The sequence below is a fragment of the Pristis pectinata genome, chromosome 5, assembly GCF_009764475.1.
Source record: "Pristis pectinata isolate sPriPec2 chromosome 5, sPriPec2.1.pri, whole genome shotgun sequence".
Classification (NCBI taxonomy): Eukaryota; Metazoa; Chordata; class Chondrichthyes; order Rhinopristiformes; family Pristidae; genus Pristis; species Pristis pectinata.
The window spans coordinates 108,431,428-108,453,725 of record NC_067409.1 but is presented as its reverse complement, the minus strand read 5'-3'; the positions used below and the strand labels follow the sequence as shown (position 1 = coordinate 108,453,725).

Genomic DNA, 22,298 nt, shown 5'->3' with positions numbered 1-22,298 from the left:
GTGCTAAAATGTTAACTGCTTCTCGAAGATGCTTTTACAAGACTATTACAAGTGCATACAGAGGATCAAAAGTTTCTCCCCACTCTCTTGACTCTGGCGCAAGGGTTCTAAGAACATGCAGTGAAATATTATTCCCCACTAGCAGAAGGAAGAAGCTAGTGACACAGTGAGAGAACCTTGCTGAATACTATGTGACCACACAGGAGAAGCACTTTTGAGATCATGTGATCATGAAAAGGACAAAATAAATGCATGTCTTTCTTTCTGATTTACTTACAACAGGCTATTTATTGCACACCAACCAAACCAGTTACTCTGAAACAAATCCAAGTCAGTACAATGTTCCAGAACAGAAAACTTTCAACAGATATTACATTTTATAAAATAATGTATTTTCTGCTTTGCCAGACTTCTAAATGAAGTCAATGTTATTGCAAAACAATAAATATTAAACAAAGGAAAATAGACCTGTGTTTTGGGAGCCAGCTGGACACTTACCAAGTTTTATTCACAAAAACTGCTTTGTTTCCGTGCAGTATACTTTACATAGCTCTTATAACGATAATTGCAGTTACGGCATTGGTAATAATACAAGTACTTATACAACGACTTATCATGCAGACATATTTCACGTCATTCACTGAGGGGTGATTTTAATGAATGACCCAACCAGTCATGCATGCTTGCTGTCAGCCTGCCGGCCAGATCAGCAGACAAGTATTAGCAAGGCACTGGGAAGGAGGATGATTTGGGGCAACGAAAAGACGTAGTCATGAATTTAGAGGGATCCCCAAACCAGGGGAGGTCCAAAGTTTTCTTGTGGCTCTTGGAGAAAACCCCATCCCGCTCCTCCTGCCCACCTAGAGACAAAATAAGTAGAACTATTTGCCCTTTATGAGCCTCTTCCAGCCCACCTACTCTTTCAAAAAGGTTGGGTTTAAGAGTGCAATTGAACTCTGATGAAGTTACTCGAGCCTGACACATACTTAAAGCAGTACACCAAACATTATGCTAAAATGTCCAAACAGGGCAGAACAGGAAGGCAGCTGGATCAGAAGTGATGGGCCACTTCAAAAGGAGATGGAACAAGAGCCTGCTCCACCATTCAGTAAGTTCATGGCTGATCCACCCTCCCTTATTCACTTTCCCACCCTATCCGCATAAACCTCAATCCCCTTACCTAGCCTTGAATATATTCCAGCTTCCACAGCTTTCTGGGGCAGCAAATTCAAAACTCTTCAATCTTAAATGGGCACCACCTTATTCTTATACCTCTCTTCCTGAACTCTCTCATGACATGAAACACCCTCTCAGCATTTGGTCTGTCAAGCACCCTAAGAATATTATGTTCCAATAACATTGCCTTTCACTCTTCTAAACTCCAATGAATATAGACCCAACCTGTTCAATCCTTCCTCACAAGACAATCACTCCATACCCAGAATAACCAAAGTGAACTTTCCCTGAAACGCCTCCAACAATAATGTATCTTTTCTTAAATAAGGGGAGTAAAACTGTACCTGGAAAACTAGATGTGGTCTCATCAAGTGCATTCTACAGTTTTAGCAAGGCTTCCCTACATCTACACTCCAACCTCCTTGAAATAAAAGCTAGTATTCCATCAGTCTTTCTGGTGACCTGCTGCATCTATAAGCTTGTTCTATGTTCCCTGCCCAAGGAGCCCCAAACCCCAGTGCTGCAGCTTACCCCATTTAAATAATAATGTTTTATCTTTGTTCCTTCCAAGGTGTATAATTTCACATTATACCCCATCTACCAACATTTTACTCACTCTCATTGAATTGTAAACAGCTATGGTCCCAGCACTGATCCTGATGGCACCTCACTGGTTACAACCTAAAAATGAGCACCCTATTCCTACTAGCTGCTTCCTGCTGGTGAGTAAATCTTCTGTCCATGATATTACCTCCAAAACCATGAGCTGTTACCTTGCAGTGTAACTTCTTTTATCAGCACCTTGTCAAATGCAAATGGAGCACTTTCACTAAACTGACAGATTCTATCAAATAAGGAGGCTTAAAAGTTCACACAATTAATTCACTTTGATGCCTTCTGACAATTAATACAAAAAAAATCATGTTGACGATAGTAATATTGCATCAGCAGCTATTAGAAAGTAGAAATTATTCGGCCATTTCAAAACACACCACGGATGAAGCAGATTGGTGCATTTAGCACAATTTACCAGTTAAAAGCTTTATAACATGATACACCAGGTATTGCCATCAAACAGGAATATACCCACAATAAATTACTGAACAAATTCCCAAAATTGTAAGGAGTACAAAGGAGAGTGAGTGAGTGAATATGAAAGATAATGGAAGTGAGAGGGAGCAGGTGCACGGGCAACTAAAAGCAGTTTGAACATAGAATGCAGAAAAGGAACAGGCCCCTCTGCCCACCATAATGTCAAATTAAAACTAACCTCATTTGCCTGCACATGGTCTGTGTCCTTCTAGTCCCTGCCTATTCATGTGTCTATCTAAATGCCTCTTAAACGTAGCAATTGGAGCTGCTTCTATCACCTCCTTGGCAGTGTGTTCAAGACACTGAACACTCTTGTGTGTAAAAGTCTTGCCTTGCAAATCTCCTTTCCCCCCTCACCTAAAACGTATGCCCTCTGGTACTTCACACTTCCACACTGGGAAAAAGACCCTGATTCTATCTACCCTAATTATGCCTCTCGTAATTTTACATACTTCTGTCATGTCACCCCCCCACCACAGCCTCTGATGATCCACAGAAAACAATCAACATTTGTCCAACCTGTCCCTATAGCTAATGCACTCCAATCTAGGAAACATCCTGGGGTCAGCAGCTTTAAATGCCTGGGCATTCACATATCGGATGATCTGTCCTGGGCCCAGCTCATAAATGCAGTCACAAAGAAGACGCATCAGCGTCTTTTCCTTCTTAGAACGTTAAGGAGGTTCAGTATGTCACTGAACACTCTAACAGACTTCTACAGATGTACTGTTGAAAGTATCCTGACTGGTTACATCATGGTGTGGTATGGCAATTCGATTGCGCAGGAAAGCAAGAAGCTGCAGAGAGTAGTGGACTCAGCCCAATACATCACGGGCACATCCCTCCCCACCATTGGTAGTATATACATGAGGTGCTGCTTCTAGAAGTCGACATCTATCATCAAAGATCCCCACCATCCGGGCCATGCCATCTTTACATAGTTACCATCAGGCAGGAGGCAGAGAAACCTGAAGTCCCACGCCACCAGTTTCAAGAACGGCTACTTCCCTTCAACCATTCAGTTCTTGAACCAACCTGCACAATCCCAATGACCATTATGATCACTTTATACTACAATGGACTTTGTTTCTTTTTGTTCTGTGTTCTTTTGTATAATTTTGTATAAATTTATGTTCAATTTATGTTTTACTCGAGTGTTGTGTCTCTAATGCTATGTGCCTGTGATGCTGCTGCAAGTAAGTTTTCATTACACCTGTGCATACTTTTACTTGTGCATATGACAATAAACTTGACTCAACTCAACTGAACCTTTTCTGCACCCACTTCAAAGCTTTCACATCCTTCCTATAGGGTGGTAACCAGAACGGCACACTATACGCCAAATATGGCCTAACCAAAATTTTATACAGCTGCAACACAACTTCCTAAATTTTATACTTAATGCCTCAACTGATGAAGGCAAGTGTGCTGTGGGCTTTCTTTACCAACTTAACTACTTGTGTTGCCACTTTCAGGGAGCAATGGACTTCCACCACAAGATCTCTCTGTACATTAGTGCTCCCAAGGTCCTGTCATCTACCTTCCTCTTACATTTAATCTCAATTCCTCACACTGTCATTTCTCTGCCCAAATTCCCAGCTGATCCTGTTGTATCCTTTGACAACTTTCCTTGCTACCCTCAATTTCGCCAATTTTCATCCATCTGTAAACTTACTTATCAGACCACGTACATTTTTCTCCAAATCGCTTCCACAAACAACAAAGGTTCCAATGCCAATCCTTGCAGAACACCACTGGTCACAGACCTCCAGTCAGAAAAACATCCCTCTACCACTACCCTCTGTCTTCTATGACCAAGCCAATTTTGGATCCAATTTACAAACTCACCGTGGATCCCATGTAACTTAATCTTCCGGACCAGCCTTCCATGAGGGACCTTGTCAAATGCTTTCCTAAAGTCCACGTAGACAACATCCACTGCCATACTCCCGTCAATCATCTTTGTCACTTCCTCAATCAAATTTCTGAGACAGGACCTCCCCTGCACAAAGCTATGCTGATTATGCTTAAAAAGTCCATACTTTCCCAAATGCAAGCAAATCCTATCTCTAAGAATCTTCTCCAATAATTTTCCTACCACTGGTGTAAGGCTCACCGGCCTATAATTTCCTGTTTTGTCCCCATTTCCCTTCTTAAGCAAAGGAACAACATTGGCAATAGTCCAGTTTTGCCTTAAATTTTCCATCTGTTAAATCCATTTTTAAATGTAGAAAGGAAGTAGTGAGAGGAGTTTGGAGAAAGCTTTTAAAACAGTTGCACAATAATATCACTAACAGTAATTACCAATACAAATAATTACAAGCTAAAATATATAAATACAGAAATACTCTAGAGCACGCAGCTGTCGAATGCAGTTATTTTTGAATCCACAGGTTCTTTCAGGAGTCCAAGAATGAGTGAAAACAACTTGGTGCTTCACAAAGTTTTATTGGAAAAGTTTAAAACAAAGAAACAGTCACAGAGCACATGGCACTGGCCTTACTGCTATGAGATGAGCAGAGACAAAGGAATTAAAACTAAACTAGGGCTGGGGGGAAGAGAGCAGGAGAGAGAGAGATTAACAAAAAAAACGACACCTTTTATACCTGAGATAAGAGGTACGCCTTAGCTAACAATAGTCCAATCAGAAAACCTGTTAGATACCTGTGGCAAAACCAACCAATGAGAAAACACGGATTCACCTGATGGACGAACCAATAAGCTAGGAAGTGGCCATTCCTTGAGCAACCACTTGAGGTGTATTAAACACTAGACATGTTTAAGAAAAACTACTTAAAACAGTTGAATCCAACACAGCTTCCAATAATTAAGAAAAACTTTAGACAAGGTCATGCCTTATTCCACATAATGAACTGTTCTTTATCATCGAATTTTCACATCAACTTAAGATGAATTCTAGATTAAAAGATATCTGAATTATGTGCCGATAATCCACTCCATTTGATGTGGCATTCTTGTCAAAGGGAATAGCTCCTTTAATTGCATTCCTTTTAAATGTAGCACATCTGTATGTTGATCATTATCCTTCAAAAGTGTTAAAAAGCTGTTTGTTTAGTATTAAATTAAATGGAAGGTACAGGTGCTATAATTCTTACTGGTACTGTGTAACAAAATTTCAGATTTCCTTGATGCACTTTGAGAAGGCATTTCAGCATCAAAGAGCTTCAGGCACAACATTCATGCATTTAGTAATAATCAGAAACCACAATATGTTAGTAACAGAATTTACTTTGTAATTCTTTCCTTCTGCAGAATAACCATTGTACAAGATACATATCCAAACTCTCTTTTTTTTTAAACAAGGATGTAAGAGACCACTACCTCAAGGTTTACCATCAATTGCTATAACCAGCAGCTAAGTGTTTTTCCATCTTATTCATTATGGTTCAGATGTTCTCAATATACATGAATCTTATTTGAAAACAACTTTTGCTTGGGTAGCTAGCCAGTGTTGGTGTAAACTATTTTGATGAAGTCCTTATTATACCTCATCTGCTTCATGGGTTCTTCACTCACTAAGCTACAGTGTGAAAATAAATTTACGTACATCAATCAAAAGTCACAGGAGAAGCCTCAATCTGTTTACATAGTCCTGAGGAAATTTTGAAAAAGAAATGTAGGAAAAAGATTATAGAGGAGAAAAATGAATGAAAATAGTCTTTGTCCAAGATGAGGGGAAAAAGTGATTTTTTTTTCAATCTCTGATAATCAGATTGAAATAAATCTGAAATGGTCTCAGATCTTACAGGGCAAAATTTGTGTTGATTGTGCCAAGTAAATGCAAGCAAAACTGGCAGCCATTCAAAATGACATAAGAGCCAAACGTACATGCACCTGCTGTGAAACATAGAAATCTGCAACTCACACACAGATGTCAGAGGCCACATCAGGCAAGTTCACATCGTCACTGACTTCCCATGGCACAGGGTCCAAATAACAATTGATTTCAAAGGGGGTTGTAGGGCACAGCAGGAGAAACAGAGTTAACTTTTCAAGCTGAATGGCTTTTCATTAGAACTGGGAGCAGTTAGAGATAAAGCAAGTTTGAAAGAGAAAGGGAAGTGAGTAGAGAAAATGTGGAGAGGAGGACAGAACTAAAGGGAAGGTCTGTGTTTGAGGTGAAGGCAGAATAGGTTAAGTGATGAAAGGGGTGTCAGTCCAGGGTGAGAGAAGATGGAACAAGTAAAGGAACTAACAAAAAGGTTGGTCTGGAGGAGGTGCAAATGCAGAGTAATTGTCTGAAATTACCACACTGCTCTCACCCTCTACTCTTCCCCACTCCCAAAATTATGGTTCCCCTTGCTCTCACTTTGCACCCCTACCAACCTTCACATTCAACACACCATACTCTGCAATCGGTGACACCTCCAATGCACTGCCACCAAGAGATGCATCCTTCCCCCTCACCACCCCCCCCCCCACCCTACTTCCCGATCAGTGCTTTGAAGGGAGAATTTCCCCTAGGAGACTCTTGCTTTTCTCCACCTGTGCCCATTCCCCTTCTCACAACACCTTCCTGTGCAACCGTAGGAGATGCAACACCTTCCCATTTTACTGCTTCCTTTTCGATCAAGTCAGGTCCTGGGATACAGTTCCTACATAATTGACTTGTACCACCATGAATTTAATATACTGTATCCAATACTCACAGTGTCATCTCATTTACAACTATGACTTGTGAAGGGCTAATGACAGAATGAGATGCAAGAAAGAAAAATCTCCAAATGCTGTCCATTAAATATTCAGTTCAAAGTACACCGTTATATTGAATTCATGTTTCCATTCCCAAAGCTTCCTTTAGCTGTGACTTTGATTGAAATTTGTACCAGTGTCACATTTCTTTTGCACACCAACAACAACCTTTATGATTGGCAAGTTTGATAGCAGTTACTGAAGTAATCACTTACCCTATTTGTCTGTTGGTAGAAGGCGCTTGTGTGATGACAGAATTGGAAGTTGGCGAAGGCATGGCTTGCTGGTTTGCAATTCCGGTGTCATGGTTTGGCATCCTAGTAGGGGTAAGCTGATGAGCTGCTTGACCTGACATTGCCCCTTGTACTGACCCATGCACTGATATGTTCTGAAAATAAAGTAAATGTGTTGACTTTAATGCAGAAGCAAATGAAGCACAAAAAAAGATGAGCATTCTATATGCTGTGTAATATTGCAAAACATGCAAAGATATTACCAACCCACTCGACTCCCAAAGACAACCTAAAGGTATCCTTAACCAAAACAGAACAGGTTGCAAGCATGTAACAAGTCGAAGAGCATTGCGAGGGGGAGATAAACAGAGTCAATGTTTCAGGTCAAAGACGCTTCATCAGAACTGGAAAAGTGAGAAGACAGACATATTTTAAATTGCAAAGAGAGGGAGGAACGGAGAGAACAGAGAGAATGTCTCTAGTAGAGTACTGACCAAGGTTATCATGATAACAATTACTCAATAAACTGGCAGTTGAAGTCAAAAGGGGAAATAAGAAACAAATCAAAACAGAAAAGTTTAGTCACATCTGTGGAGAGAAAATAAACTTCTGAAATTGTTAAATTCAACATTAAGTCCTAAGGGCTGTAACGTGCACAAATGGGGAAGATGAGGTACTGTTCCTCATGCTTACATCGGGCATCACTGAAGTGAATCAGGAAGTCAAACACTGAGAAGTCAAAGGGAGGGGGATGGAGAATTAAAATGACAGGCAACTGAAAGTTCAGATTCATCCGAGCCTAATGAAGGTGTTCGGCAAAGCGGTCACCCTTTCTGTGTTTGGTTTCCTCAATGCAGTGACCAACACTTGCAATGCACTAAATTGGAAAAAGTGCAAGTGAGTTGCTGCTTCACCTAGAAAGACTGCTTGGATCCCTGGATGATGGAAAGTGATGAGGTCAAGGAAGGTGTCAACATTTCCCACAGCTGCTCTGTAAAGGGGAGTGATAGGTTGAGAGATTGTTGGAGGTGGGAGAGCAAATCAGGGAGTCACAGAGGGAATGGTCTCTTCAGAATAGTTAAAGGGGAAGATGTGTTTGGTGGTGGGATCCTGTTGAAGTTGGTGGAAATGATGGATGAGGATCAACTGAATGTGGTGGCTGGTGGGGTGGAGAGTGAGAACAGGAACCCAATATTTGTTCTGCCTGGGAGGAGAGTGTGTGAGAGCAGAAGTGCAGCAAGTAGAGGAGAGGCAAGAAGCAGAGTAAGTCAAGATAGCTCTGGGAGTCCGTGGGCTTATAATGGATATTGGTCACTAACCTATCCCCCAAGATGGAGATTTGAGATGTCAAGGAAGGGAAGGAAAGAGTTAGATACAGACTAAGTGAAAGTGAGAACTGGGTGGATATTGACAGCAAAGAAAACACGATTTGAGTTCATTACTAAAAGATGCACCAACACAGTCATCAATGTACCAGAAAAAGAACCAAGGTTTTTATTTAGTTTCCCTCCATTCTGTGAGTGGTTAAGATGACAAATAGGTGAATAGCTCCATGATCTACCTGAATAATGCTCTGTGACCTGACATCAGGATTCATTACAATGACCAAGACGACTTGGTTTACAGGTCTCTTCACTCATCCCTAGACTGTATCTACTCCATCCGCCTCACCTCCTCCAAATGCATAACCATTGGGTGGGAAGGTCTTGAGTTTCCAAAGTGGGTCTCCTGTTGCATTCAATGAAAGACCCAAGGTATTTCATGGGATTTATGTAAATCTTCCACTAAATTTCATGGCAATCTGTTGGAGCAGTCTTCAATATAAACCATTTAGCACCTGCATTTATAATGACAGCCGATTTTCATAATTTTAAATTAATAAAAGAATTCGTGGAGTCACACTGGATATCTGCCTGGTTTAGGGGTGATGAGGGAGGTAGAGTGTGAGAGTATACCCTGGCGGAAGTGCAGAAATCTATGCTTTGGAACCTCCTTCACAGATCCTGTCAGAACTCAGGTTTGCCAGTTAACACGATGAGGGCCAATGCCGGTGATGTCACTGCAGACACGAAAACAACTGCCAACAGGGTAAGGGTTCCCTGAAACCGTCACTTGAAATGCCTAAAAGCTGCCCCTGTAAAAATGCCACAAATCAAACAATTTTTTTGAAGTCCTTCTGGGGGTCAATCCCAGTTAAAAGTTTCAGGTCCTACCATTACTAGTAAATTGGTAAATGGTAAATTGGTTTATTATTGTCACATGTACTGAGGTACAGTGAAAAACTTCTTACATACCGTTCATGCAGAACAATTCATTACAACAGTGCATTGAGGTAGTACAAGGTAAAAACAATAACAGAATGCAGAATAAAATGTTACAGAGAAAGTGCAGTGCAAGTAGACAATAAGGTGCAAGGCCTTAACAAGGTAGATTGTGAGGTCAAGAGTCCATCTTAATGTACTAGGGAACCATTTAATAGTCTTATAACAGCGGGATAGAAGCTATCCCTGAGCCTGGAGGTACGTGCTATCAGGCTTTTGTACCTTCCGCCCGATGGGAGGGGGGAGAAGAGAGAAATGTCCAGGGTGGGTGGGGTATTTGATTATGCTGGCTGTTTTACCAAGGCAGCAAGAAGTTTAGACAGAGTCCATGGAGGGGATGTTGGTTTCCATGACATGCTGAGCTATGTCCACAACTCTCAGCAATCTACTATACATGTACAAACTATACTTGTTTGTTGGCAACTCTGTCATGACCCCTAACTGAATAAGGAAAGTGCCCAGTTTCACTCACTTCCTTCCACCAATAGGCTCGTCTAGAGCTGGCCCAGGCTATGTTCCCACAGAACTAGCTACATTCTAATGCACTTCATTGGAAATAAAAATCATGAGAAATGTAAAACAAACCATTAAATCGCCTTCACCAATTTACACCATGGGAAGATCTATCCTTACCATTTGTCTCTGCATCAGTTCAGATGTGGAGACATTGTTGGTATTGGTATTGGTTTATCATTGTCACTTGTACTGAGGTACAGTGAAAAACTTGTCTTGCATACAGTTCCTACAGATCAATTCATTACACAGTGCATTGAGGTAGCACAGAGTGCATTGAAGTAGTACAGGGTAAAAACAATAACAGAATACAGAATAAAGTGTCACAGCTACATTAAAAAGGGTTGCAGGAAGATGCATGCGCAGTGAGAAAATTAAGTGGGGATCAGACAAAGAAAAGTGTGACCAATTTAGGAAAAATAATGAGCAAAGTACAAAATGAATCTGTTGCTCTGCTTCACTATTCTTCCCCCCAGAACTGACCCCACACCCCCCCACCACCACCCTCCCTTCATTTTCCAACCTTTCTAAAACGTCTGTCTTTCCAAGTTCACTTCTGATGAGAGGTACAACCATGTTTTAAGTAGATGCAGACTGACCTGCTGTGAATTTCTTACATGTTTTGCCTTTGTTCTTACTTTAAAGAAAGGTAAGCTTTAGCTGTTAATCTACTAAAGCTTTATCCAAGAGCTGCTTTTGCCTCATTTTACACTTATAAATCATTGAAACAGACACCGTGTGGTGCCCAATGGAGAATTTTATGATTTTTGCAATACAGCAGTGTCCTTCAGGATATTTAATGTTTATTTCAGTGTAAAGTGAAAACTAGAAGCTTGATACCTGGATGAATAACCTGATCTGCTCCATTGTTTACCTTTTCAGGTCGAGTTGCAGATACTATCCGGGATAGAGTCGATACTTGAGCAGTGCTGTCAGTAATTGATGCCTCTTTGCTCTGCACCTCAGCTAGACTAGAAATACTCAACCCTGCTGCTGCCTGCAAAACAGAAAGAAATTAAGGCTTGTGTTTGGTGGTTTTTGCACAAACAATAATTTGTTCTGGCCCAAATGTTAACTTTAGAACCTTTAAATCATATGTATTAAAGGATATGAGGCCAAGAGATGACAGAGTTAAATCACAACTTTCAATGATCTCAATCAATGGCAGAATAATAAACATGCAATCATTGCACTGTGATTTCTAAACCAAGGAATTAATAAAGATGTAAAAGTTTTAAAAATAATTAATTAGTAGTTAAAACAACAAGTTAAAACAATAATCCTTGTAATTTGCTTTTTTACCATTATGATATTTAACATCCACATGCATTTGTGACACAGGCAAAAAAAAATCCATGGTCCCATGAGCTAAGCATGTGTCTGTATAACAGTATAGGAACATTGTAGTTCAGTTCCAATATTTGGTTCCATTGACTTCAATAGAATTGAGTTTCAAATATACCACTACATGGGATAGGTGATGAATTTCCTTGGATTTTTAAGACAAAGGCAGATGAAAGTTTTGTCCAACAAAGATCAGCAGCCTCTTCTGACAGTGAAGAGGCCAGAGCCATTTTGATGACTAGACTTTTTTTAAATAGAACCGGTCAGCAATTCACTCTAAATGAGAATCTTGAATCAGTTTGAGAAATTCAGTCCATTATAATAATCAATATGTGTGAAGGCTGCCAAATCCCGGCAACATGGTAAGTCATTTGAGACCTATAATCTCCAAAGGATAGGGAAGGAGTCCTACAGGAGGATTCCCTACTGTCTCACCCTCTACCTTCTGCTTGTTTTCAGGTATGTGCTACCTTTGATTTAAGCACATGAAAAAATAATCATACCAATGTAAAAAGATGACTTCCCTTCACAGATGAGGTCTCGATTCAATGCTTCACCTGAAATACAGCATCTCCAAAAGAGCTGTGTTCACTCAGCAGCGGAGTGGCAACCTTGAGGTTGAGTCTCTGGAGTGAGACTTGAATTTCCAACTGGAGTCAAAAGTAGCATTGATTTCCATATATTCATTAACTTGCTGTCTTGTCCAAATGAAAGTCCACCTTAAAAACTGGAACTGGTAACCAGCTTGTGCTGTTGGTTCTGTTTCAAACATAGTTCTGGTTTCTCAGTTTAGAAACAAATAAGAGAAAATCAAGATAACAGTATCCCCCAGTTCATTATTTTTGAATAATTTATTTTTTTTAGTAGATATGAACTTTAGATAATCAACTTGGATACTAGACACACTGAATACTTTGTCAGAAGCAACAAATTCAATCACAATCTGCAGATAGCAAAATCCTGTAATAGAGTGATATAGATACAGACCAGAGGTTTTATGTATCTATGAGTCAAAAACTTTTAGGCAGGAAGTGCAGCAGAATAAATCAAAAGCAGTTCAAATGAGAACTTCTTTCTCCCCGAAAAAAGCTGCTTAGTACCTCCTCACTTAGATTAGGGGCACCCTTTTTAAATATCACAAGATACTATTAATCAAAATTCCGATGTTCAACAAAACAGCTTTAATGTTTTACATGCCTCTTCTGAAGATCACTTACTGCTGTCATATCATGAACGTGAATTGAAAATGTCCAGATTCATTTACCTGAGAGTCACTAATAAATACTGGAAGGAGGACACATTTATTTCACTTTGTCTGGACTAAATCTTATCCCATTTCCAACAGGATAAAAAAATAATGCAATGCTTCCTCTCTTAGCAATGTTCTTGATGGGCCTCCTCACCAAAACACTTCAGCACACATCCATGTAGAAATAGAAATGGAAAATGTTTGGAAACACTCAAGTTAATTAGTGTTTGTGGAGACTGAAGGAGCAATGCCCCTACATCAATGCTATAGGTAGAAATTCAGACATCCTTGCCAATATTACTTGTTTTATTATGATGCTGGTCATCAGTTTAAGGTGAACCATTTTCATAAACCATTGGATTGACATCAGGAGGCTGCAACATGTGTTTATTGTTATAATTAGTTTTCTTGCGCAGGATCTGTCAATTAGTTTACAAGCTTGTGTGTGATCAGAAAGGGAAAGTTCTTCTTTTGTCCTTATGTACAAAGTCCCTTTTGCAAAAATGCTATGATATCCAGTCCATTAAAGTTTACAATGTCAAGAGCCATAACTGCACAATTTCCAACATGTTTCACTTCAAAGGCACAGATGCAGGAAGTTTACTCAAAAACATAAATGAAAGAAGTTAGAGTAATCCAACACCAGATAAAATACAAATGGAATTTGCAAGGGTTAAGAGCTCCCCTTCTTCGGGAGGTTGGACACTATTATAATATTTAAATCAGGCTGCAAGTGCCTTGACACCTAAATTGAAATTTCACAGCTTCCAAAGAGGTTTCCCAGACCTCAGGAAGCCTGTCAGTTAAAGGGTAGTCAGAGAAGTTGGCTCAAACAGGGAAGTACTTTTATATCACAAGTTTTATGCATGAAGTTCTGTAATTTCCATCCATCCCTCAAGCAAACCTTCAGTCATGTTTCTATCAATCAGATCCTCTCTGCCCTCTGTAGCAATCATTAAACTAACTGCCCCATCCAACCCACAATTTCCAGCCTTGAGCATCGCAGATCAACCTTTCCACCCAACCTCAAACCTCTGCCTGCCCCACAACTGACCATCCATGACCTCAGCTTCCTGCAGCTGGTTTTTCCAACCAGCAACCTATGAAGCAGTCAATCCGACGATTGAGAAGCTGGATACAGAAATTATCAAGAGATCCTACCGAAATACTCCCATTGCTATGGTTAGTTTTCTTGTGCAGGATCTGTCAATTACAAGCTTGTGTGTGATAAGAAAGGGAAAGTTCTTCTTTTGTGCTTATATACAAAGTCCCTTTTGCAAAAATGCTATGATATTCAGTCCATTAAAGTTTACAAGGTCAAGAGCCATAACTGCACAATTTCCAACATGTTTCACGGTACTGTAGCGGTTAGTGCAATGCTTTACAGCGCCAGTGACCCGGGTTCAATTCCCGCCGTTGTCTGTAAGGAGTTTGTATATTCTCCTCGTGTCTGTGTGGGTTTCCTCCGGGTGCTCCGGTTTCCTCCCACATTCCAAAGACGTACAGGTTAGGAAGCTGTGGTCATGCTGTGTTGGTGCCGGAAGCGTGGCGACACTTGCGGGCTGCCCCCTGAACACTCTACACAAAAGATGCATTTCACTGTGTGTTTCGATGTACATGTGACTAATAAAGATACCTGATCTGATCTGATCTGATCTGATCTGATCTGATCATTTCCTGACCCACACTACTGAACTTTCCCATTGCCTTTGGGCTCTGCAGGTTAAGTGGAATTAGTACAGATAAGTACAATGGTTGGCATGGACACAGTGACTCAAGAGGCCTGTTTCTGTGCTGCATGACTATGAATCTAAATATTGGGCCCAAGCATTGAGCAAAATACCAAATGACATGACTTTGTCTTTCTATTTCTGTATTTCCTTATATACCATTAGTCCACACCTGGACTACAAAACAATATAGTGCACAGGCATATTTGTACTGCTGCAGGAGGGACTGGGAGAATAATGATGAGAGATATCTGCATTAGTACCCCATATTCCTAGTTGACCTGGTAGAGACAAGTTTACAGCAGTGAGGCTTGGTTAAGATCTCTTCAAAGGGACCTTCGGTTGGACATAGAACCGAACCTCCCTGAGACAACTCCCCATGGTCACTCAGACCATGTTGTAGCCCTGCATCCTCATGGAGTCTGGTGGCAGAGCACCAGCTTCCTGGAGTTTCCCGGCAGTTGGGTGACAGGTCCCCCTGTTGACCTGCCCCAGACTGGACCCGGAGCAGTTTCATTTCAGTGGAGGGGCAGCTCCCAGGGAGCTGGACATGTTTCAGGGCACTCACCGTTCATGAGTCAATTCATAAATCAATATTATTTTTGACTCAAATGCTTTAGTTGTGTTTAATTTTATAAGTATCTTGTTATGATTTAGCTTTTGTTTAACTAATTTTAACTTTATTTTTAAGTGTGTAATCATGTTTAATTTTGCTATAATGATTAAGGCACAGTAGTGCAGCAGTTAGTGTGATGCTATTACAGTGCTAGCGACCCGGGTTCAATTCTGGCCGCTGTCTGTAAGGAGTTTGTGCATTTTCCCCGTGTCTGCGTGGGTTTCCTCCGGGTGCTCTGGTTTCCTCCCACATTCCAAAGACGTACGGGTTAGGAAGTTGTGGGCATGCTATGTTGGCACTGGAAGAGTGGCGACCCTTGCAGGTTGCCCCCAGAATATTCTACGCAAAGATGCATTTCACTGTGTGTTTCAATGCATATGTGACTAATAAAGATATCTTATCTTATTAAACCAAAACATTTGTTATAAATTAGAGATACAAGAGAGACTGCAGATGCTGGAAATCTGGAGCAACACACAAAACATTGGAGGAACTCAACGGGTCAGGCAGCACCGATGGAGGGAAATGGATAGTCGACATTTCGGGTCGAGACCCTTGTCCTGATGAAGCATCTCAATCCAAAACATTGACTTCCATCGATGCTGCCTGACCTGCTGAGTTCCTCCAGCATTTTGTGTGTTGCTCCAGTTGTAAATTAGATTCAACTCAGGTTTAGCAAGTACTTTAATGTTGTCCTTGCTGAGTTTCCTTCACAAAAATCTTAGCAATTATTTCCTTCTGCATTCTGAATGAGAGGAAATAATAATGCTGAAAATAAAATTTCAAAACATTTGTCACAGTTGGGGAAATTTTATATTGTGTCATTACATTCAAATGGAACCACACTGAATTTAACAAATCTGTGATTTCTGATCATACTCTTTGAAGAGAAAAACAAACCTTTTATCTGTCTCTTTGAAGTAGAATTGTCCCGTCGCTTAATGAACCCATAGGCTTTAAGGAATGATCCATCTTTGAGATTTGTGCTGTTTATTTCTGAAATTATTTCTTAATTTGATAGCAAAGTATGTAAGAGTACTTTTAAAGCAATTAAACGTACATGCACAAATTTTCCATTGAAACCAACATAATAGGTTACCATTTATTAGCATATGTGGAAGTGTAATCAAACACTCCAAAATATTATCTGTCAATCTGGAGAGGAAAATTTCACCCTAGGTTTAATAGTATTCACATACCCTTTTATTGTCTTCTTCTTCCTGTGCTTTCCTGAACTCCTGCTCTAAAGAACACGCAAGTTCATTAAAGAGTCCAACTTCTTCGCAGTTCTTCAGAAAGCGAGTAGGGGTTGGGGTCTGATCTATGAAGAAATGTGTTAGATTATTAGTTCAGTTCATGTTGAATAATACGAAATAAAGGTTATTTTCCATTGCTACCATCTCCCCAACTGATCATTTTCCAACGTGGATCAGTGTCACAACTGTAATGTTTTCCTTGCTCTTCAAGCCTGCCCATCCAAAATGGAAGGATATGGTTTTTCCAATTAAATTATGGCCTTTCAAATCAGAAAGACTGGCAAAAATTAGGGAACATATCTACTGCTTTAGGGAAGGTTTTGTCTAATTATCTGGACATGAAAACAGGCTGCTGAAGATAAAGGGATCTGGTGATAAGTGGGGAGCCTCCTGCTCTCACTTCTGATAAACTGATTAAGTCTGAACTGCCTCATTCAATTCCACTGCAGGAACCTCCGGAGTAAACTGTCCAGTCTCCAGTGGCAAGGCTGAGACTCATAACTTCCTCACAACTCCCTTCACAGGAGGGGGTCAGAACAATCCCTGTCCATCAAACATCTGAAGAAAATCTTTTCACACCTGGCAAAGCTCTGCACTCTGGCTTAACTGGCTGTCGAAACTTCAGATTGTCCACCCAAACAAGAAAAGAAAATAATTCTCACAAACTCCTGCCAAGATGCTCCCCTCTCCCACCCCACACCAGCAAACATCTCAAGATCCTTCATGGAAATATTGGAGCCAAAGTGTAAGTTAAAATACCAACATGCTGTTTTCCCATTTCTACATCTTCGTTCCATACCATTTTTCCACACCCGCACAACATGACAGTCCCGTCCACACATCAAGGTATTCAAATAAAACTTACATGATTAAAAATCTAAAAGTACTAACGCACATCTTCGTGCCTTGCAGACCCGGCACAGGTTGTTCAAGTGGATCTTCTTCTTAAGTAATGGAGAAAAGCCAGATTTCACCCTCCACTACTGGACTCTGGATTGTCCTGTGCCAACGTGTATTTGGCAATAGCGAATAGCTGGCAGTAAGTTCAAGATTTCTCCATGCACCGAAATTCCAACTTTTGTGTCACTCAGTTAGGGAAATGCCAACAGTTAAGCCTGGGCCACTGTATTGGAATTCTCCCTAAGGAGTGACATCCCCTGTGACACAGAGTTAGACAGTGGTGTGTGAGACTAGTGTGAGTAGGTGTGAAGGCAATGTGGAGTGTGGAGTCAAGGATTGTTACTGCCAGACCTCATCTGGTGGATCAGAGGAAAGTCTGCTTACCAAACTTGAGTTGATGAGATCTGTGGCTGGCCAGATCAGTATTGGGTTGTCAAAGGATGGGAGATCGCTGGCCTGGTCAAACCATTGGCAGCAGTTAGGGCAAACATTTTCTGCCCATGGTCTGGGCTGTGGAATGTCAAGCTTCCTTGTGGAGCCAAGGACAGCATGCCTCATCGTCCAAGCTCACATAGATACAAAAAAAAGTTTCCCATAAGTTTATCTCTCTGGACCTCCTCTGACCGAAGATTTAGTTTCCAACAAATTTAGCACAGGTTTCCCACAAAGGCCAATTGATCTGATGGTGAATGTCAAAACTTCCAGACCAACAGAAGTAGATGTCACCCAACTTGTGAGGACTGTGGCAGGAGACAAGAAAAGAATTTCCTGGCTGCAAAATGCATATGCATAATACACTGTTACTGTTAATGCAATTGAACTGCAGCACAATGATGCAGCTAAATGGTAAGCACACACAGAGAATGAAGCTTTCAAAAGCAGAAAAGGAGGATCACCGAGCACTGACCCGACCTGTACTATTTAAAATGTATTAAATATGATAGCTGGTTGTTGAAGGCTTTCGACAGAATTTGGCTTTGAATTCATAGGGTGTGTTGTACCTGAACCTCTTTAAGTAAAATCGTAAGCCAGACACTGTTGAATTCAAGGAGTCCATAATATGGGTGTTATAATTGTCTGTGCTCTTGAAGCCCTGCAAGACAGTTGAGAATGGGCAGATTGAGCTTGGCCAACTACAAGGGATGGGGAGAAGGAGGAACAAAAAGGAAGCCTACACCAAAAACCCATATCCACCATGGGTCTTCAGGGTCCAATTCCTCTTTATATACCTCAGTGAAAAATGAATGAGCTGTCTGCAGTTCAGTAAGGAGTTGCTCCCTCTACAACTTCAGCCATGGGGAGGACCAGAACTGCATTTCCAGAGGCTGTAAAGGTAAAGGTAGCCTCAGCTTCCACATGTCAGACTCATTCCAGGGTCAGAGCTGGTGATTTCTCCAACAAATCCCAGATTTCCCCTAAAACTGCACGAAGGAGGTCACAGCCATTCACAATTCCACTGAAGTTAACTATGTCAGGTTCTTTCACAAAGCTGCAGGAGACAGCAGGCAGCTTCCCAGTGTGCCATTCACTGCTCTCACCTCACTTTGTGGGTGTCACATGCAAACTCTTGTTCACTGCAACCTGAAGGGATTCCAAGTCCTCAAAATCCAGCTGATGCTTGACCAGCCACTGGGAACAGCTACCGTGAGAGACGTAGAACATAGAACAGTGCAGCACAGTACAGGCCCTTTGGCCCACAATGTTGTGCCGACCTATATAAACCTACTCTACAATCAATCTAACCCTTCCCTCCTACAAAGCCCATAACCATCCATTTTTCTTACATCCATGTGCCTATCTAAGAGTCTATTAAATGTTCCTCTTGTATCAGCCTCCACCACCACCCCTGGCAGTGTGTTCCAGGCACCCACCACTCTGTGTAAAGAACCTACCACTGACATCTCCCCTAAACTTTCCTCCTCTGACCTTAAACTGATGTCCTCTGGAATTGGCCATTGCTGCCCTTGGAAAAAGGAGCTGGCCGTCCACTCTATCTATCCTTTTCATAATCTATACACCGCTATCAAGTCCCCTCTGATCCTCTGTCGCTCCAAAGAGAAAAGCCCCAGTTTGCTCAACCTTTCCTCATAAGACATGTTCTCTAATCCAGGCAGCATCCTGGTAAATCTCCTCTGCACCCTCTCTAAAGCTTCCACATCCTTCCTATACTGAGGTGACCAGAACTGAACACAATAAGTGTGGTCTGACTGGAGTTTTATAGAGCTGCAACATTACCTCATGACTCTTGAACTCAATCCTCTGACTAATGAAGGCCAGCACACTATAAGCCTTCTCAGCCACCCAATCAACTTGCTCAGCAACTTTGAGGGATCTACTGACTTGGACCCCAAGATCTTTCTGTTCCTCCACACTGCTAAGGCTCCTGCCATTAAGCTTGTACTCCACCTTCAAGTTCAATCTTCCAAAGTGTATTACTTCGCACTAGTCCGGATTGAACTCCATCTGCCACCTCTCTACCCAACTCTGCATCCTGTCTATATCCCGTTGCAACCTATGACAACCTTCTCCACTATCCACAACCCCTCCAACCTTCGTGTCATGATCTATAGTTGAACTACCGTACTACAACTACACTGCAGAAGGTCACTATTGGGCAACAAGGATTGGGCAATATGGCTCTTGATGCCACTGCACACCAAGGGAACTTGCATATACTTGACAACTTGATGGAACGGGCATTGCCATGTTTAAACAATGATTCCATTGTCTGGACAGCTTTGGAGGAGAGCCCAGCCGTTTATACTATTATGATTCATTCGGCCCTGGTTGGCCTAAGGGAAGCAACTGCATTCTTCTCTCCTTATGTCCCCGTACCCCTGCAACCTACTCTTTCTCACACATGCCCACCAGCTCCACTTTGGATTCTTTTTGCCCTTAACATATGCAAAGCGGTAACTTACAATCACCAATTCATGTATCATATGCCTTAGGAATATAGGAGGAAGTTGGAATGCCTGCAGAAAAGCTACATGGTCCACAGAGAGAAAGAGCAAACTCTGCGCAGACAGGACCCGAGGTCAAGATCGAACTGGAGCCCCTTGTGCTGTGAGGCAATAGCACCAACTGCAGCACTTCTGCGCCACCCTGAAGTGGACTGTTCAAAGTTGCTGCTTTCCTCCTTCTGCTCGTTCTGCAGCTGATTGCCCTTCAGTTGATGGCGAGGTCGAAGCCCATGTGACTGGGTGCTTTGTGTGGAATACAGTAGACCACAACTAGTCTTGAGACCTACCATCCAAACCCACCATATTCAGCTGTGTTATCAAACCATCAGAAGTGGGGATGCCTGCTGATGATTGAAAAATGTCCATTTCCATTTGCAAGCCCTCAATAAATGAAGCGGCCATGTCTGCATGCACCAAAGCATGGAAAACATGCAGGCATCAGCTGGTGAGTGGGAAGTAACATTTATAGCACAAATTTTCTGGACATTGACTGTCTCGATCAAAAGAGAATCCAATGAGCTACCCTTGAAATGTCAAGTCCTTCACCATCAACCCCCTTTGAGGCACCGCTGACCAGAAAGTCAAATAGACCAACCACATAAATACCACTGCTAAAATGATCAGAGGCTCAATATCCTGCAGCAAGTGACTCACTTTCTGACAGGACACCCAAAAGTTGCACTGGGATGCATTTGATTATATTTTGTAATTACGTGTGTACTCATTGTGACCTTGCACCTTACCGTCTGCCTGCACTGCACTTTGTAACTGTAGCACTTTATTCTGCACTCTGTTGTTTTACCTTGTACTACCTCAATGCACTGTTGTAATGAAATGATCTGTATAGAAGGTATGTAAGACAAGTTTTTCACTGTACCTCGGTACGCGTGACAATAATAAACCAATTTTTATCATTTCAGCTGGTTGTTCAGACTGCTTCTTTGAAGGATTCCAGCAAAACAGCACCACCCACCACAATAGCAGCAATAAAGTGTAAACCTCCAATGCACTGCTTGCGATGCTACAAGGCAGGCAAGAGGGTTATAATTTCAGCTCCACTGTGAACCTCCTCACACCTAACTTGTTCAAATTATTCCTACTTCTTTATTTACCCTATCCACAAGGTAATGTTTGCCTCTTCTGTTTGGAGAGTTCCTGTTAGAGTGAAGGGCAAGACTGGCAGGGTTAGGGAACCCAGGCTGACGAGGGATATTGAGGCTCTGGTCAGGAAAAAGGAGGCATATGTCAGTTATGGGCAACTGGGATTGAGCGAGTCCCTCGAGGAGTATAAGGGATGTAGGAGTACACTCAAGAAGGAAATCAGAGGACAAAAAGAGGACACGAGACATCCTTGGCAGATAAGGCAAAAGGAGAATCTGTGAGTATAGTAAGAGCAAAAGAGTCACTAGGGAAAGAATAGATCTGCTCAAGGATCAGTGCATTTGTCTGTTTGTGGAGCCACGGGAGATGGACGAGGTCTTAAATGAACACTTCTTGTCTGTATTAACCATGGAGAAGCTCATGGAAGCTAGGGAATTTGGGGGAGAGGACTGTGATGTCCTGATACATGTCGATATTATGGAAGAGGAGGTGTTGGATGTCTTGAGGCACATAGAGGTGGATAAGTCCCTGGGCCCTGACCTAGTGTACCCTAGGATATTGTGGGAAGCAAGGGAAGAAATTGCTGGGGCTCTGGCAGAGATTTTTGTATCTTCCTTAGCCACGGGCGAGACACCAGAAGACTGGAACCTCACCTGTGGCTTTAGTGAAGAAGGGCCACAAGACAAGCAAGGGAACTACAGACCAGTAAGCCGAACATCAGTGGTGGATAAGTTACTGGGGAGGACTCTGAGAGACAGGATCTATTTGCATGAAGAAATTACAAGCAGGCTAGACAAAGGAGATGCAGTGGATGTTGTATATTTGGATTTTCAGAAGGCCTTTGACAAGGTGCCACACATGAAGCTGCTAAATAAGATAAGAGCCCATGGAATTACAGGAAAGTTATGAGCATGGATGGAGCATTGGCTGATTAGCAGGAAACAGAGAGTGGGAATAAAGGTATCCCATTCTGGTTGGCTGCCGGTTACCAGTGGTGTTCCGCAGGGGTCCGTGTTGGAGCCACTTCTTTTTACGTTGTATATCAACGACTTGGATTATGAAATAAATGACTTTGTGGTTAAGTTTGCCGA

The 22,298-nt window shown here is 41.7% G+C and overlaps 1 protein-coding gene across 1 annotated transcript in view; it reads right to left on the bottom strand.

Moving 5' to 3' along the window:
• Positions 1-22,298, bottom strand: part of creb5b (cAMP responsive element binding protein 5b) — a 310,784-nt gene that overhangs the window by 223,300 nt on the left and 65,186 nt on the right. Inside the window, exons 4-6 of the mRNA XM_052016820.1 lie at positions 16,187-16,308; positions 10,923-11,045; positions 7,197-7,369 (exon numbers count right to left, since the gene is read on the bottom strand). Coding sequence (XP_051872780.1) covers positions 7,197-7,369; positions 10,923-11,045; positions 16,187-16,308 — 418 coding nt within the window. The remainder of the gene's footprint in view (positions 1-7,196; positions 7,370-10,922; positions 11,046-16,186; positions 16,309-22,298) is intronic.